The sequence below is a fragment of the Chrysochloris asiatica genome, unplaced genomic scaffold (assembly GCF_000296735.1).
Source record: "Chrysochloris asiatica unplaced genomic scaffold, ChrAsi1.0 scaffold00328, whole genome shotgun sequence".
NCBI lineage: Eukaryota > Metazoa > Chordata > Mammalia > Afrosoricida > Chrysochloridae > Chrysochloris > Chrysochloris asiatica.
The window spans coordinates 545229-561923 of NW_006408846.1; the positions used below are offsets into that span (position 1 = coordinate 545229).

The window sequence follows — 16695 nt, forward strand, 5'->3', positions numbered from 1 at the left end:
ATATAATTCCACATGACCATAATGTATCAAATATGTTATAAAATGTTAAATCAAGTGTAGCTAGTATAAGAAGAAAAATAAATGTGTTGGCAAGAGGAGAGTGCTTTTAAAACTAATTCACTAACCAGTTATGTGATGTGGTTCAATTGCTTTACCTATCTTGGTGTCTATCATCCAGTTTCTAAAATGGAGGAGTAGAATCAGTTGAATGCCCCACCCCCCAAAAGGACTGTTTTGTGCTTATATTCCATGTACATTGTGTTGGAGAGGGAAAGGATGAGGTTAGATCCAGAAGCATAGCAAATGCAATGCGTGTCTAGGGCAATATCTAACTTTGGAGGGAAGGAGTAAACTGAGCAGCCAGCAATTTCTGAGCTATGCTTCTACCCAATAGTAAGATGAATAGGGGCAGCAGCAATGTGTCAGCAGAAACATCGTCCCCCCTCTGGTCCAGCTGCCTCAGCCAGGCACCGTTCATATTTGTGGCACCTCAAAATGTCATTACATACCTTGTCTGGTACCCACTTGGACCTGCAGCCAGGGGAAAGGGCCCCCTTCTGGCTCCTGTATCAAGCAATTCTGTCAGCATCACTTTTCCAATAGCACTTGTTCGCTTCTTGACATTATGTTACATTTTGGTAATTTTCACAATATTTCAAACTTTTTCATGATGCTGTCATATACAACAATTAGTGGTGGTGGTTGTGTGCAGTGGAGTCGGTGCTGACTCATAACAATCCTGTATAGGGTTTCACTACAGTATAGTGCAAATGTAAGTTGTATATGACCTGGGAAATTGAAAAATTCATGTGACTTGTTGTTTTGAGATATTGTCTTTATTGAAGTGATCTTCTGGAACTGAACTGGTAATATCTCTTAGGTATACCTGTATTTACATGAGATTAGCATTTAAAGTAGTTGACTTTAAGTAGTGTGGATTATTCTCTATTATGTGGATGAGACTCATTCAATAAGTTGATAGTTTTAAGGGTAAAACTAGAAGTTTCTCAATAGAGAAGGCAATCTTCAGAGAATGAATCCCATCTTGTCATAATTCCACTCTCCCCCACTGCCTACCTAAAGCCCCTGAGGGGCACAAATGACTAATCTCTTGTCTACTAACAGAAAGGTTGGTAGTTTGCATCCAACCAGAGAAGCCTTGGAAGAAAGGCCTGGAGATTTACTTCTGGAAGCTCAGTCATTGAAAATCCTAGAATGCAGTTCTACTATGAAACACATGGGGTCGCCTGAGTAGGAATTGAATCCATGTCAACAGGTTTGGTTTAGTTTTTGCCCAACCTACACATTTTGGACTTCAGCCCTACTTTCCAAATCCTCCTAGCCTCTGAGCAAATTATTAGAAATAAATTCCTCTGTCTCTCTGTATGTATAGCTTACTATTTCTGTTTCTCTTCACAGCCCTTGCTAAGATATGCGCAAAAAGATTCAATCTGATCTGAGTGACTTATACAGGAACTCCATGATGGATAAGAACCTGAGTAATATTGTGTCTCTCTGGTTGATTACCACTCTACAGATTCAAAATGAACCACCGTGCTATTGCAAGAACATGCTTTCTTTGCACTATAGTTACACAGAGGGTACAAACAAGTGAAGAGAAGCAATCTCAGGAGAACAATCCCCTCAATAATTGCTCAGGCAGAGACTGCGCGAACAGAAAACAAATGCTACTTCCCTTCAGCCTGACCAATTTGGCAATCAGAGTACAAGCTTGCTGGAAAGGGGCTGGGCCTCAGCAGGCAGGAACTGGAGCCAGAGGTTTCCCCTATTACTTGCAAGAGAGGCAAGCATTGGGAATGTCTCGGAGTGCCTGGGTTCTCCCACTCTCTTACAGTACCCAGGTGGCAGGTAGCATCTCTTCCTCCTCCCTGCTGGAATCCAGATGCATGCCAAGTACAGCAGCACGAGGGACATGCTAGATGATGATGGGGACACCACCATAAGCCTGCATTCTCAAGCCTCTATTGCAACGCATCGTCGCCCAGGACCCCAACACACAGGTACTTTACCTCCTTGAAAGGGTAAAACTAGAAGTTTCTCAATGGAGAAGGCAACCTTCTCCGACTTCCAAATAGGTCAGAGCTTTGAGAAATGCTTGAGATGAGATACCTCTCTGAAAATCGTAGAAAGTGGATAGAAGAAGAAATGTTTTTTTATGAGTTACAGGACTGTCTACCTGTGTACTCTACACAATGTGCCACATGTATGTACAGCAGAAAATTTAAACTCAGTATATGCACAGATGTTTCTTGTGAAATTCTGTGGCTGATACAGTGACATGCGTTGATCACATACTGCTACATCATTTAGGTATAGCATTATGAAGGTGAGATTGGATGTAAAATTTAAGCTAAGTCTTTAATTCCCACCTCCCATTGAAGACCAAATACAAAGTATTTATTTTTGTTTCATCTTCACTGTGGTTTGTTTTTTTCCCCAACCACCTGGGATCTGGTTAGGAAATTGAGATTTATAAAAGCTACCTTTTTGCTAGTTTTGAACCTGTGGCTTTATGGGATATAGCCAAGCAGAAACATTAACCCTGGTTCTTTATCATAATAATTCTACACCTCAAAGTTGTGAGTCCTTTGGAGATTATATCAGCCTCAGGTGTTCATTTTTGTCATCTGTGAAATGTGCAGGGGTTGAAACAAATGTTTAACAACATCCTTTCGGCTCTGAAGTTCTGTGATTTGATAATGTAAATAGTGGTATCACTAGGCCACTATACTCTATACCCTTTGGCTCTGTTGGCCCTCAGAATACTACTGTGATGATGGAACCAAATTATAGCAACATCCCATTGGAGTGACTTCTAGTTTCCATTTCTATAGTTTTCTTTCTAATTATTCATCCTGTGATGTAGTCAATAAAGCAAAACTAAACATCCTTTCTGGTATTTTCAGACAAGATCCATCTGACATCAGCAATGACATCCCTTATTCCTTGTCCTTTTCTGAAATTGACTTGAATTTGTGGCAGCTCTCTATAGATATTCTACTGCAATAATTTTTAAATTAGCTTTAGAAAAATTTTACTTGCATGTGTTATTAATGGTATTGTTCAGTGATTTTCACATTCCATTGGGTCATCTTTGTTTAGAATTGGCACAGATATGAATCTCTTCTATGGCACAGACCAGTGAATGCTTCCAGCGCTCCATCAGTTTGCTGAAGCATTTCAATTTGTATTTTGTTAATTCCTGGAGCCTTATTTCTTGCTAATGTCTTCAGTGTAGCTGAACTTCTTCCTACAATACCATCAGTTCTTAATCATATGCTACCTCTTGAAATTGTTGAACATTGATCAGTTCTTTTTGGTACAGTACCACTGTGCCTTCCTTCCGTCTTCTTTTGATACTTCCTGCATTGTTCAATATTTTGCCTGTGTTGTTGTTGTCAAGTGCCATGGAGTTGGTTCCCACTCACAGCGACCCTGATTAGGGTTCCCAAGGAGATACTGGTGGGTCTAAACCACTGACCGTTCGGTTAGTAGTCCAGTACCACACCAGGACCATTTTGCCATAAAGTCCTACAATACTGCCAGTTAAGGTTTGAAGTTTTTCTTCAGTTCTTTTGACTTGAGAAATACTGATCATGTTCTTCTATTTTAGTTCTCTAAATATAGATCTTTGTACATTTCATTATAATAGGTTTACTTTGTCTTCTCAAGCTGTCCTTTGAAATTTTCTGTTCAGCTCTTTTTCTTCATCATTTCTTCTAGTTGCCTTAGCTACTCTATGTTCAAAAGCAAGTTTGCGAGTCCCTTCTGACATCTGATTTTTCTTGTCTTCCTCACGACCTTTTTATTTCTTCATGTATGATATCTTGATGCCATATCACAACTCTTTTTCTCTTTGGTCATTAGTGTTCATTGCATCATATACGGCCTTGAGAATGTCTTCAAATTCAGGTGGACTATACTTAAGGTGGTATCTTAGTCCTCATGGACTTGTTTTTAATTTTCTTCAAATTCAACTGAACTTGCATATGAGTAATTGATGGTCTGGTCCATAGGTGACTGATAACCTTGTTTTAGATGATGCTATCAATCTTCTTTATCATCTCTTGCAACAGATGTAGTCAATTTGATTCCTGTGTATTCCATCTAGCAAGGCCCACCTGTATAGTCACATTGAAAAATGCTATTTGCAATTGATAAGTTGTTGGTCTCGCTACTTACTGATGTGTACTCTTGGACAAATTACTTAATTATCCTTAGGCTTCAGGTTCTTCATTTATATTATATCAATGATGGTAAAAAACATATACAGTGTTTGTTATGTGCCTGACTTTGATTTTTTTTTTTTCATATTAACTTGATGTCAAATAGAAATAAAATTTCTCTTATGAAGGAAGTGGTGGTTGAAGTGGTGGAGTTCTCACCTTCTGAGTAGGAGACAGGGATTCGAATCCCAGCCAATGTAATTAATGCGTGGCCTCCACCTGTCTACCCATGGTGGTGATGGTTCTGTGTCGTGGAGTCGGAACCAACTCATAGTGATGCTGCATAGGGTTTCCAAGGCTGTAAATCTTTACAGGAGCAGAAAGCCTTATCTTTCTCCCATGGAACTGCTGGCAGTTTCAAACTACTGACCGTGAGGTTTGCAGCCCAACTAGTAACCACTACGTTATAAGAGCTCCTTTGTCTACCAGTTGTTGTTGTTAAGCCGTGGAGTTGGTTCTGACCCATAGCTACTACCCCGACCCTGAACAGTGTTTCCAAGGCTGTAAATGTTTATGGGAGCAGAAAGCCTCACCTTTCTCCCGCAGGGCAGCTGGTAGTTTCGAACTGCTAACCTTAAGGTTAACAGCCCAATTTGTAACCACTACACTACTAGAGCTCCTTTGTCTACCAGTGGTGGTTACGTGCCATGGAGTTGGTTCCGACCCATAGCGACCCTGTACAGGGTTTCCAAGGCTGTAAATCTTTACGGGAGCAGAAACACCCATCCTTCTCCCGCAGAACTGCTGGTAGTTTCGAACTGCTGACCTCACGGTTTGCAGCCCGATTCGGAACCACTACGCTACCAGAGCTCCTTTGTCTACCAGTAGTGGAGGCTTATATGTTGCTTATGATACTGTTTAGGTTTTAGAGGAGTTTCCAGATTAAGAAAGATTAGGAGGAAAGGTCTGGGAATTAGCTTCTGAAAATCATAATGGATCACAATGGTCTAGTCCATGACTGCTCGTGGGCATGGCATAGGAATTGACAGCATTAAATTCTGTAATGCATGGAGTCAACCAGACTCTTAAGTCCTATTCAACAATAGCTCAAAACAAAGATGAGCAATTAAATTGATAAACTATATGAAGTACTTTAACATTATGTTAATGTTAATTGCTGTCGAGTTGGTTCTGACTCATAGCAACCCTGTATAAGGTTTCCAAGTAGTGGCTGGTGAGTTTGAACTGCTGGCCTTGTGACTCAAACCGACCTTACAGTTCAGTGCATTATCCTACAGTGCCACACCAGGACTCCTGACACACTATTTAATCGTTGTTGTTGTTAAATGCCGTTGAGTTGATTCTGACCTATAACTACCCTGTATAGGGTTTTCGAGGAGAAGCTGGTGAGCTTGAACTGCCGACCTTGCAGTTCAAATGGCTTTGCAGTTTGGCGCATTAACCCTAGTGCCACACCAGGACTCCTGATACAATTGTTGTTGTTGTTAAGTGCCGTCGAGTCGGTTCCGACCCATAGCGACCCTGAACAGGGTTTCCGAGGCTGTAAATCTTTACGGGAGCAGAACGCCTCATCTTTCTCCTGCGGAGCCGCTGGTAGTTTCGAACTGCTGGCCTTGAGGTTCGCAGCCCAATTCGTAACCACTACGCTACCAGAGACACTCCAAAAATATGTGTTTTCTTTTACTATATTCCATACCAAGGAGTCCTGGTGATGCAGTGGTTAAGTGTATGGCTGATAATAGAGTGTTTGGCTGTTCAAACCCACTAGCCACTCAATAGGCCAAAGATATGGCAGTGTGTTCCCATGAAGATGACATCCTTGGAAACCCAATGGGGTGGTTCTCCTCTGTCCTATAGGTCACTATGAGTGGGAATTGATTCAGCAGCAATGGTTTGGTGCTACATTCTATTCCTTGAGAATTCTTAATGTGTTCTCTTTAAAATTTTACATCATCCAATATCAGAGAGCTATTGTTTGTGCCTTAATATGTCCTTTCCCTTCTGACCATGTCCAGATTTACTTTCCTTTTTATTTTAAGTTTTTCTCCTTTGTCTACTAACAATCAAGTTTCCTTCATCTCCTTTACTAAACCTTTCCATTCACTTTCTATTTACTGATGATCCTCCATCTGAGAACTGTTGATTTGACTTTTTGTTCCTAAACTACCATTAAGCTGTTAGAGGTCACTGGGGATTTCCAACCTCCTTAACATGAAGCTGAGTGGCAAAAGCAGGGATGTCAGTTTCTGCAGCCACAGGATATGTGTAATAGGATGCGATATGTTTTCTTCCACTAAATCATATACAGAGTTAACTCTGAAGGGTGTGGTTTTGAATGACCTGTGTATAACTTCATTTTTCATTTTTGACTGGAGGCAGGAACTCTCTCACAAGGGTTAGTGATCAGCAAAATCAGGGAACAGGGTGTACAGATAAGTTCTGTTAAGGGTGGAGGGAGGAGAAGGTGGCAGACCAAGATACAATGCTAACTGCAGCATCTATTAGTGGAAATGGAAATTGAAACACTAGGAGTACAGATTACAAAAAGGCGTCTTGGGGCCCAAATCTGGAAATAGTTATTTTACCCTACCTGTTTTCATCTTCTTGTGGTAAGGCTGTATAGTAAGTATTTATAGGAACATCATTATAAAACTGAAACTCATTGTATAAAGTTCATTCTGACTCAGAGAGAAACCTTACAAGACAGAATAGAATGGCTTCTTAGTGTTTCCAAAGCTATAAATCTTTACAGGAGGAGACTGTCTCATATTTCTCCTGAAGAGATAAGTTGGTGGATTCCGAATACAGATCTATTAGTTAGTAGCCCAATACATGATCCACTGTGCTGTCAGTGCTCCTTTGATGTCATTATGTTGTTGCTGTTAAGTGTTGTCAAGTTGGTTCTGACCCATAGTCACCCTGTATAGTGTTTCTGAGGAGTGGCTGGTGAGCTTGAATTCCTGACCTTGTGGTTCAAATGACTTTGCAGTCTAGTGCATTACCCCACAGTGGAATCTTTTTACTTCTTAGTTCAGTAGATCTGATGTAACTTGCTATTAAAATAACAGAGGTATAGAAATTACTCAGGGAAGTTTTTTTGCAATATGAATGACACAGATTCAACATAATGTAGCAGAATTATGACATTTTTATCTTTATATATGTATTTTTTTAATTCACACATAATTTTTCTTTAACTTTTCTGTATGTAAAAATATACTTGCCTTAAAGGATGTCAAGCAATTCAGTAGTAAAATTGAAGGGCAATATCCTCATACCATTTAACAAAAACTTACGACTGGAGTCATGTTGTTAGGTGTTGTCGAGTCAGTTCCAACTCATAGTGACCCTATGCACAGGAGAACAAAACACAGCTCGTTGCTGTACCATCCTCACAATTGTTGTTATGTTTAGCACATTGCTGCTGCCACTATGTCAGTCTATCTTATTGAAAGTCTTCCTCTTTTTCACAGACTCTCCACTTTACCAAGCATGATGTTATTCTCCCTACTGATAAAATGTCCAAAGAAGGAAAGACTGTCTCGCCATCTTCATTTGTAAGGAGTATTCTGACTGTACTTCTTCCAAAATGGCATGCTTGTTCTGGTAGGCAATGATGCTTTTTAATATTCTTTGTCAGCACCATAATTCAAATGCATCAATTCTTCTATGGTCTTTCTTCTTCATTGTCCAACTTTTGCATGCATATGAGGCAAATGAAAATACCATGACTTGTCAGGTGCGTCTTAGTCCTCAAAGTGATATCTTTGCTCTTTAACACTTTAAAGAGGTCTTTTGCTGCAGATTCGCCTAGTGCAATGCATCTTTTGATATCTCAACTGCTGCTTCTGTGAGTTTTGATTGTGGATTCAAGCAAAATGAAGCATTTGGCAACTTCAACCTTTTCTCCATTTATCATGATGTTATTTATAGGTCCAGTTTTGAGGATTTTTGTTTTCTTTATTTGAAGTGCAATCCAAATGAAAGGTTGTAGCATTTAATCTTCATCATTAAGTATTTCAATTCTCTTTGCTAACAGAGAGCAAGGTTATGTCATTTGTATGTGGCAGGTTGCTAATGATTGTTCCTTCCGTCTTGATGCCTTGTTCTTCCTCATATAACCTGGTTTCTCTGATTATTTACTCAGCATACAGATTAAGCAAGTATGATGAAAGGATATAACCCTGGTCGACAACTATTTTGATTTTAAACCTTTCAGTATCTCTTTACTCTGTTCAAACATCTGCCTCTTGTCTTTGTGTAACTTCCTCAAGAACACAATGAAGAGTTCTGGAATACTGATTCTTCACAACATTATCCATAGTTTGTTCTGTTCCACACCCTTGAAAGCCTTTCCATAGCCAATAAATAACAAGTAAGCCTCTTTCTAGTATTCTCTGTATTTAGCCACGTTCCACACGACATCAGCAAAGATATCCCTAATTCCAGATCCTCTTTTAAGTTTCTGGCAGTTCCCTGTTGATGTACTGCTACAATAACTTTTTAAATTATCTTCATCAAAATTTTGCTTACATGTGATATTAATGATATCATATATGATTCCTGCATTCCATTGGGTCACTTTTCTTGGTAATGGGCACAAATACAAAATTTTTCCAATGGTTGACCAAGTAGTTGTCTTTCAAATTTCTAGGCAAACATGGCTGAGCACTTCCAGTGCTGCATGAGTTTATTGAAATATTTCAGTTTTTATTCTGTCAATTCCTGGAGCCTTGTTTTTCACAAATGCCATTAGTACAGTTTGATTTCTTCCTTCAGTACCATCAGGTGTTCATCATATGCTATCTCTTTAAATGCTTGATAATCAGCCAATTAATTTTGGTACAGTGACTGTGTATTTCTCTATCTTCTTTTGATGCTTTCTGTATCATTCAGTGGGGTCCTGGTGTGGAGTTGTAGGATAATACAATGAACTTCAAGCTCAGTTTGAACCACAAGTTTGGTGGTTCAAACTCACCAGCTACTCCTCAGGGTGGCTAGGAGTCAGAACGGACTCAACAGCATTTAACAAAAACAACATAGAATTCAATATTTTGTCCATTGAATCTTTAATATTGCAACCTGTAACTTGAATTTTTTCTTTAATCTTTCAACTTAAAAAATGTTGAGTGTGTTCTTCCCTTTTAGGTTTCTAACTCCAGATCTTTGCACAGTTCATTGTAACACTTTACTTAGAAATTTTCTGTTCAGTTCTTTTATTTCCTCATTTCTTCCAATTTCTTTAGTTTCTCTACCCTTAAGAACAAGTTTCAGAGTGTCTTCTGACTACCATTTTTGTCTTTTCTTTCTTTTTTTGTTTTGTTAATGTTTTATTGTGAATTATATGATAGTTTACATGAGAGAACCTCAGTTCCATATTCATTCCATCATATATCATTACATTGCCATGGTTCCAATCCCCTCCATGCATCGTCTTCTGACCAAAGGGCATATCCTAGAAGCCCATGCTCTACACTCCCGCCTCCCCCCTCAGTCTTTGGCCTACAGTTTCTCTCCCTCTCTGGATCCAAAGTCCCCAGCCGCTTCATCCCTCCATGTCATCATCTCTGTCTCCATCTCAGGCATCCCCGGTTCTCTGGGTGGGGTCCCGTTCTCAGCTTTTATCCGTTGGTGGTCCCAGAGATCTCCGCTCCTAGACTGGAGAAATAATTGCTCTCTTCCTTGCTACAAAACATCTACCCTTGCATTTCCAATGCTCACAATCTGTCTTGATAACCATTATTCACTACAGTATCGCACGTAACCCATCTGTATTTCATTTAATCAGCTCCACCTAGACAAATTGGATAGTACTCACTGGTAATTTTGTCTTCCTCCACGCCCCCTAGCTCTAGGTTCTCTCTTGAAAGCTTATAAACCAGTTACTTCTTGCCTTTGTAGTCTCTCCCTCCCCATTTGGGTATCCAATGTCCAAGTTGCCCCTCTCTGTCTACTCCATGTGTGGAGGGGGTGGGAATGTTTCTTGCTGTAAGGATTTGTTGCCTCTTTTGTGTCACTGCATTCGTATGCATAGGTCAAGTTCATCAGCTTGGATCAGCTCTATCTTCTTTCCCCCCCTCCCCCCTCTTCTTTCTTCTCCTGGTTGAGCTCTGATCATCCAGTCATCCAGTCCCGGTCATGTGGGTGTCATCTGCAAGTGTGAGTGTTTGTCTTTTCTTTCTTTCTTGTCTTTATAATGATCTGCTTTCTTCATGTATGATGTTCTTGATACCATTCACATCCCTTCTGGTGTCTAATGCATCAAATCTGTTCTTGAGATGGTCTTTAATTCAGGTGGGATATACTTAAGGTCATATTTTGACTTATTGTTGTTAAGTGCCATTAGGACAATTCTGACCCATAGTGACCCTGCATAGGGTTTCTGAGGTGTGGCTGATGAACTTGAACCACTGATACTGCAAATCAAACCAACTTTGCAGTCCTGCACATTAATCCACAGTGCCACACCAGGACTCCATATTTTGACTATCTAGGACTTTGGCCCAGGATCGGGCAGTGTTTTGTTCTGTTGTGCATAGGGTTGCTTTGAGTTGGTACTGACTCAATGGCACCTAACAACAACAACAAAGGACTTTTTTTCCCCTTCTTCAGCTTCAGCCTGAACTTGCCTATGGACAGTTGATGATCCCTTCCACAGTTGGTCCCTGGCCTTGTTTTGGCTGATAATAATGCATTTCTCTATGATCTCTTCCCACATATGTAGTTAATATGATTCCTATGTATCCCATCTTGTGAGGTTCATGTGTATAGTCACCTTTTATGTTGTTTAGAAAAGATATTTCCAATGAATTAGCCATTGGTCTTGCAAAATTCTATTATTCATCTCTAGCATTGTTTCTTTCAGTGAAGTCATATTTTCCAACTACTGATCCTTCCTCTTTGTTTTCAACTTTCTCATTCCAATTACCAGTGATTACTAATGCATTTTGATTGCATTTTTTATTTCAGACTGAAGAAGTTAGTAGAATTATTCAGTTTCATCATCACTGCTTTTAGTGGTTGGTGAGTACATTTGAGTAATAGTGGTATTAACTGGTCTTCTTGTATAAGTATAAATAGTATCCTATTACAGACAGTATTGTAATTATAGATATGTCTTGGAATGCTTTTTTAATGATGAATGTGATGCTATTTTCAGTTTTTTATTCCTGACATAGTAAAACATTGTTGTTTTTGTTGTTAGGTGCCTTCCAGTCAGCTCCTTGCGTAGAGTTTATGAGGAGCTTAATTCTATCCACATCATCTCTACTTTGAGGAAGCAGGTGCTCCCCAGTCATATTTAGATTGCCTTCCAACCTTAATGGCTCAACTTCTGGAACTATATTGGTGTCCTGCTGTAATTTATGAAGTTTTCAATGGGTAATCATTCAGAAGTATCCAGTTTCTCCTTCTTATTAGTCTGTAGTAGTATGTGACCCTGATGGCATTGGAAATACTGGTGGTATTGCTTTTAACACCATGACAATGCACAACCACCACAGTACAACAAATTGATAGAATCATGTTGGTCCAGGCATATTCGAAGTACTAAGAATATAATGTAATATAATATATGATATGATCCCTATTTACTTACAGTCTCATACAATTCTCAACTAAGAAAAAAGTGGACTAAGATGCTATATGGAAATATACACATCTATATGAGAAGGATACAGGTGTAGAGGAGGTAAAAAATTCTTCATAAAGGAGGAAACCATTAAAATGATTTGGCTTTAAGATGTTCTACATGATATAATTGCAGGAATTGGGCCAGAGGATGTTGAGGGGCCTGTGTGATACTATAGACAGAGAAAGATATGAAAGGCAAACCAAGGAAGTTTCAAGTAACTTTGGGTTTTCAGATAGCCATAAACAGTATGTTTGACTGTGTGTAGAATTTAAGGGTAAATTTGGCAAGAAATAAATCTGGAAAGATAAGGAGGATTTTTAATACTATATTGATGTATTTTGTGTCTACTCGGTAGGTAAAATGAAATCACTAAGGGATTTTAAACAGAGACTAATAATCAATTTTGTGTTTTTGGAAGATCATTTTCGCTGCAATGAGGAAGATAGATTGAAGGAGCCTGAACATAAATATGGATGAGTTCATAACTTGCTTTTATACTAATCCAAGTATGAGATTAGAAGATTATGAACTGATGAAATATAATGGGAATAAGGAAGAGAAGTTGGATATGAAAAATGTTGTGGAGATAGTATTTATAGTATTGTTGACTGGCTACATGGAGGTAAATAAGGAAAGACTATAGGATTAGTAAGTTCGCACTGATGTTATGCAGTTAATGATGCCATTGAACCACTGACCTTGTGATTCACAGTTCAGTGCTAATCCTACAGTGACACCCAAGTCGTCCATATATTTGGGCTCTGTGAAATCTGTATATAGATCTAGAGTAAGTAATTTGAATAAAACAAGAAGATATTGTGTGGTTTAAAATCAGGAAATTTATGTGCCAAGGTTGCATCTTTTAACCATATTTATTCAATCTGTATGCTGAGCAAACAATCTGAGAAGGTAGACTATCTAAGGAATAATGTGGCATCAGGATTGCAGGAAGATGCATTAATAACTTGCTATATGTATCTCATTTGACCTTCCTTGCTGAAAGCAAAGAGGACTTGAGGCACTTACTGATGAAGATCAAATTCTACAGTCTTCAGTATGGATTACACCATAAAATAAAATAAGCAAACATCCTCATAATTGGACCAATTAGCAACATCATGATAACTGAAGAAACTATTGAAGTTGTCAAAAGGGATTTAATTTTATTTGGATCCAGAATCAACTGAACTCATGGAGGCAGCAGTCAAAAAATCAAAGGATATATTGCTTTGGGAAAATCTGTTACAAAAGATCTCTTTAAACTGTTAAAGAGCAAAGATGCACTTTCAGGACAAAGGTGTGCATGACTTAAATCATGGTGTTCACAATTTATTCATATGCCTGTGAAATATGGAAGATAGGAGGAGATTTGATATATCTGAATTATGTTGTTGGCAAAAAATATCAACTATACCATGGAATAACAGAAGGACAAGCAAATCTATCTTGGAAGAAGTATAGCTTCTTATAAGACTTTATCTCTAGTTCTTTGGATCTGTTATCAGGAAGGACCAGTCCCTGAAGAAGAACATCATGCTTGATAAAGTAAATGGACAGCAACAAAGAGGAAGGCCATCAACAAGATGAATTGGTACAGTGTCAGTAATAATGGGATTAAATATGGCAGCAGTTGGGAGGATAAAATATGATTGTTGTTATTGTTAGGTGCCATTGAGTCAGCACTGACCCATAGTGAACTTATGCACTGCAGAATGAAACACTGCCTGATCCTGGGCCAACCTCACTACTGTTGCCACACTTGAGTCCGTTGATACTGCCATTTGGCCAATCCATCTTGTTGGGGGTCTTCCTCTTTTTCTCTGACCCACCACCTTACCAAACACGATATCCTTCTCTAGTGACTGGTCCCTCCTGACAATATGTCTGAAGCATGAGAGATGAAGTTTGGCCATCTTGGCCTCTAAGGAGCACTCTGGCTGCACTTCTTCCAAAACGGATCTATTGGTTCTTTTGGCAGCCCATGTTGTTGTTGTCAGGTGCCATCGAGTCGGAACCGACTCATAGCGACCCCATGCACAGCAGAACGAAACAATGTCCTATCCTGGGTCAACCTCACTACCGCTGCCACACTTGAGTCCATCAATGATGCCACCTGGCTGATCCATCTCGTTAGGGGTCTTCCTCTTTTTCTCTGATCCTCCACCTTACTCAGCATGACATCCTTCTTCAGTGACTGTTCCCTCCGGACAATCTGTCCAAAGTATGAGAGACATATCAATGAGTGTGGTGGATCATTCAAAGGGTAAACTTATGAAAGCTTCTTAGGCATTATCAAATATATTGAGTGAATGATTTATTGGTCTTGGGGGTACAGGACAACTGTCTTGGGTGACATTATGGTCAATTGGCACATAATAGTCCATGAAGACAATGATCTACATCTTACTTTTTTGAGTAGCAACTGGGATCTTACAAGTTCATCAGTAGCCACCTGGGATGCAATTAGTGTCTTCTCCTTGCCTGAAGGAAAGAAGAGTGATGAAAATTAAAAACACTTGGAAATAGTCCAGTGGACTAACAAACCTTGTGAACATCAGTATTTTTTAGTAATTTCAATATTTTTACAACTCTGAGACCAGTAGAACTATATGGCTACCACTACCAACTGTTCTGAAAGGGATCACATTGGAAGGTGATAAGGTGGGATAAATTGTGGAACAAAACTCAAAATCCAATCAAAGACTTGGCTTACTTGTCAGAGAATTTAATCATTAGTCACCGTTCAGGTCTGGAACTGACCCCAACCCCATGATTCAATGATCTGTCAAGCAATAGGCAGGTCTAGGGGAACATCACCACTCATCTGTCAGTTAGTTATACTGTGGCGCTTGTGTGTTGCTGTGATGCTGGAAGCTATGCCACCAATATCTTAAATACCAACAGAATCATGTTCCAGCAGAGCTTCCAAACTAAGACAGACAAGGAAGAAGGAGAAGCGGTCTAATTCTGAATGATTACCCACTGTAAACCTTATGAATAGTAGTGGAACATTGTCAGATATGGTATCAGAAGATGAAAACATTGTGAATAGTGGCAGAACATGGTCAGATATGGTACCAGAAGATGAAAACATTATGAATAGTGGCAGAACATTGTCAGATATAGTGCTAGAGATGAGAGCCTCAGGTTGGAAGGCACTCAAAATATGACTGGGGAGGAGCTGCCTCTTCAAAGTAGAATTGATCATAATGATGTGAATGAAGGAAAGCTTTAAGGACATTCATTTACTGGTGGGGTACAGCTCAAAATGAGAAGTCTCCATTAATAAATAGAACATGGAATATACAAAGTATGAATCTAGGAAAACTGGAAATTATCAAAAATGAAACAGAATGTATAAAGATTGATATGCTAGGCATTAATGAGATTAAATGGACTGGCACTGGCCATTTCAAATCTGACAATCAGATAGTTTGTTATGTGGGAATAACAAGAGGAAGAACATGACATTCATCTTCAAAAAGAACATTTTAAGATCTATCTTGAAGTACACTGTTGCCTATGATAGGATAATATCCATACATAGAAAACATTTCAAGATTTACCTTGAAGTACATTGCTGCTTATGATAAGATAGTATCTACACAACTACAAGGAAGACCAGGTAATACCACAATTACTCAAATTAATGCACCAACCACTAAAGACAGTAATGATGACATTGAAGAATTCTACCAGCTTCTTCAGTTTGAAATTGATCAAATTTGCAATCATGGAACATTGATAACTACTGGTGAATAGAAGGCAAAAAGAAAGTATTAAAGAGCAAAGGTGTCAATTTAAGGTCTGAGGTCCAAACCATGCCATGTCTTTTCAATAGCCTCATATGCATGTGAAATTGGAAAATGAGTAAGGAAGATTGTAGAATTGATGTATTCTGAATTTAGGTGTTGACTAATAATATTGAAAGTATCATGGACTGTCAGAAAAACAAACAAATCTGTCTTGGAAGAAGTACAACCAGAATGATTTTTAGAAGCCAGGATAGTGAGACTTTGTCTCTCTTACTCTGGAAATATCATCTTGAGGGACCAGTTCCTGGAGTAAGACATCATGCTTAGAAAAGTCGACAGTCAGTGAAAAAGCAGAAGGGCCCCAAGAAGACAGATTGATACATTGGAAACAACAATGGCCTCGGACATAACAATTGTGAGGATGGTGCAGGACCAGACACTGATTTCTTCTATTGTGCATAGGGTCACTATGAGTCAGAACTAACTAGCTGTCATCTAACAACAACAACAACAACATAGGAAGAATAAACGAAGTGAGGTATGAGCCCCATAGAATGGTCAACTATTTGAGATCAAAAGGGCAGCTTTTACCCAAGGACAAAGCTCATAAAGGTTGGGAAAGAAGGAGAAATGGAAGTGAAAAAGCATGGGGAGGAAATGGGAGGATTGTAATCAGTGAGATGAAATATAATGTGTAAAAACTGTTGAACGTAAAACAGATAGTCAATAAAAACATCTAGATACATGTTTTATATAAACACTATAAACTTTCACTCAGTTCACAATAAAAAAAGTTTAAGAAATAAATAAATGCAGGTAGAGCACTTCACATTAACAATATAATAGAAAAAATGAAGTAATTGATTGGCCAGAATTCCTGATGGAAGCTAATCCTACCGAAAGAACATGAAAAATTGTTTGGGTTAAAAATACATATATAAAGCAAACAAACAAATAAAAAGTCTTTAATTATCAACTCAAGTTTCATTTTTGCCCTATTTATATTAAATACCAATAGTTTCCTTTCACAATAGGTATTTCTGACTTCATTTCCTCAATTAGAACATAAGTCCCTCACTGCAAAGTCATGGCGTAATTC

At 38.8% G+C, this 16695-nt stretch overlaps 1 protein-coding gene across 1 annotated transcript in view; it reads left to right on the top strand.

Annotated features, from left to right (window-relative positions):
• The first annotated feature begins 1903 nt into the window (after window positions 1-1903).
• CLEC1A (C-type lectin domain family 1, member A) overlaps window positions 1904-16695 on the top strand; it is a 33778-nt gene continuing 18986 nt past the window's right edge. The window contains exon 1 of the mRNA XM_006875450.1: window positions 1904-2021. Coding sequence (XP_006875512.1) covers window positions 1904-2021 — 118 coding nt within the window. The remainder of the gene's footprint in view (window positions 2022-16695) is intronic.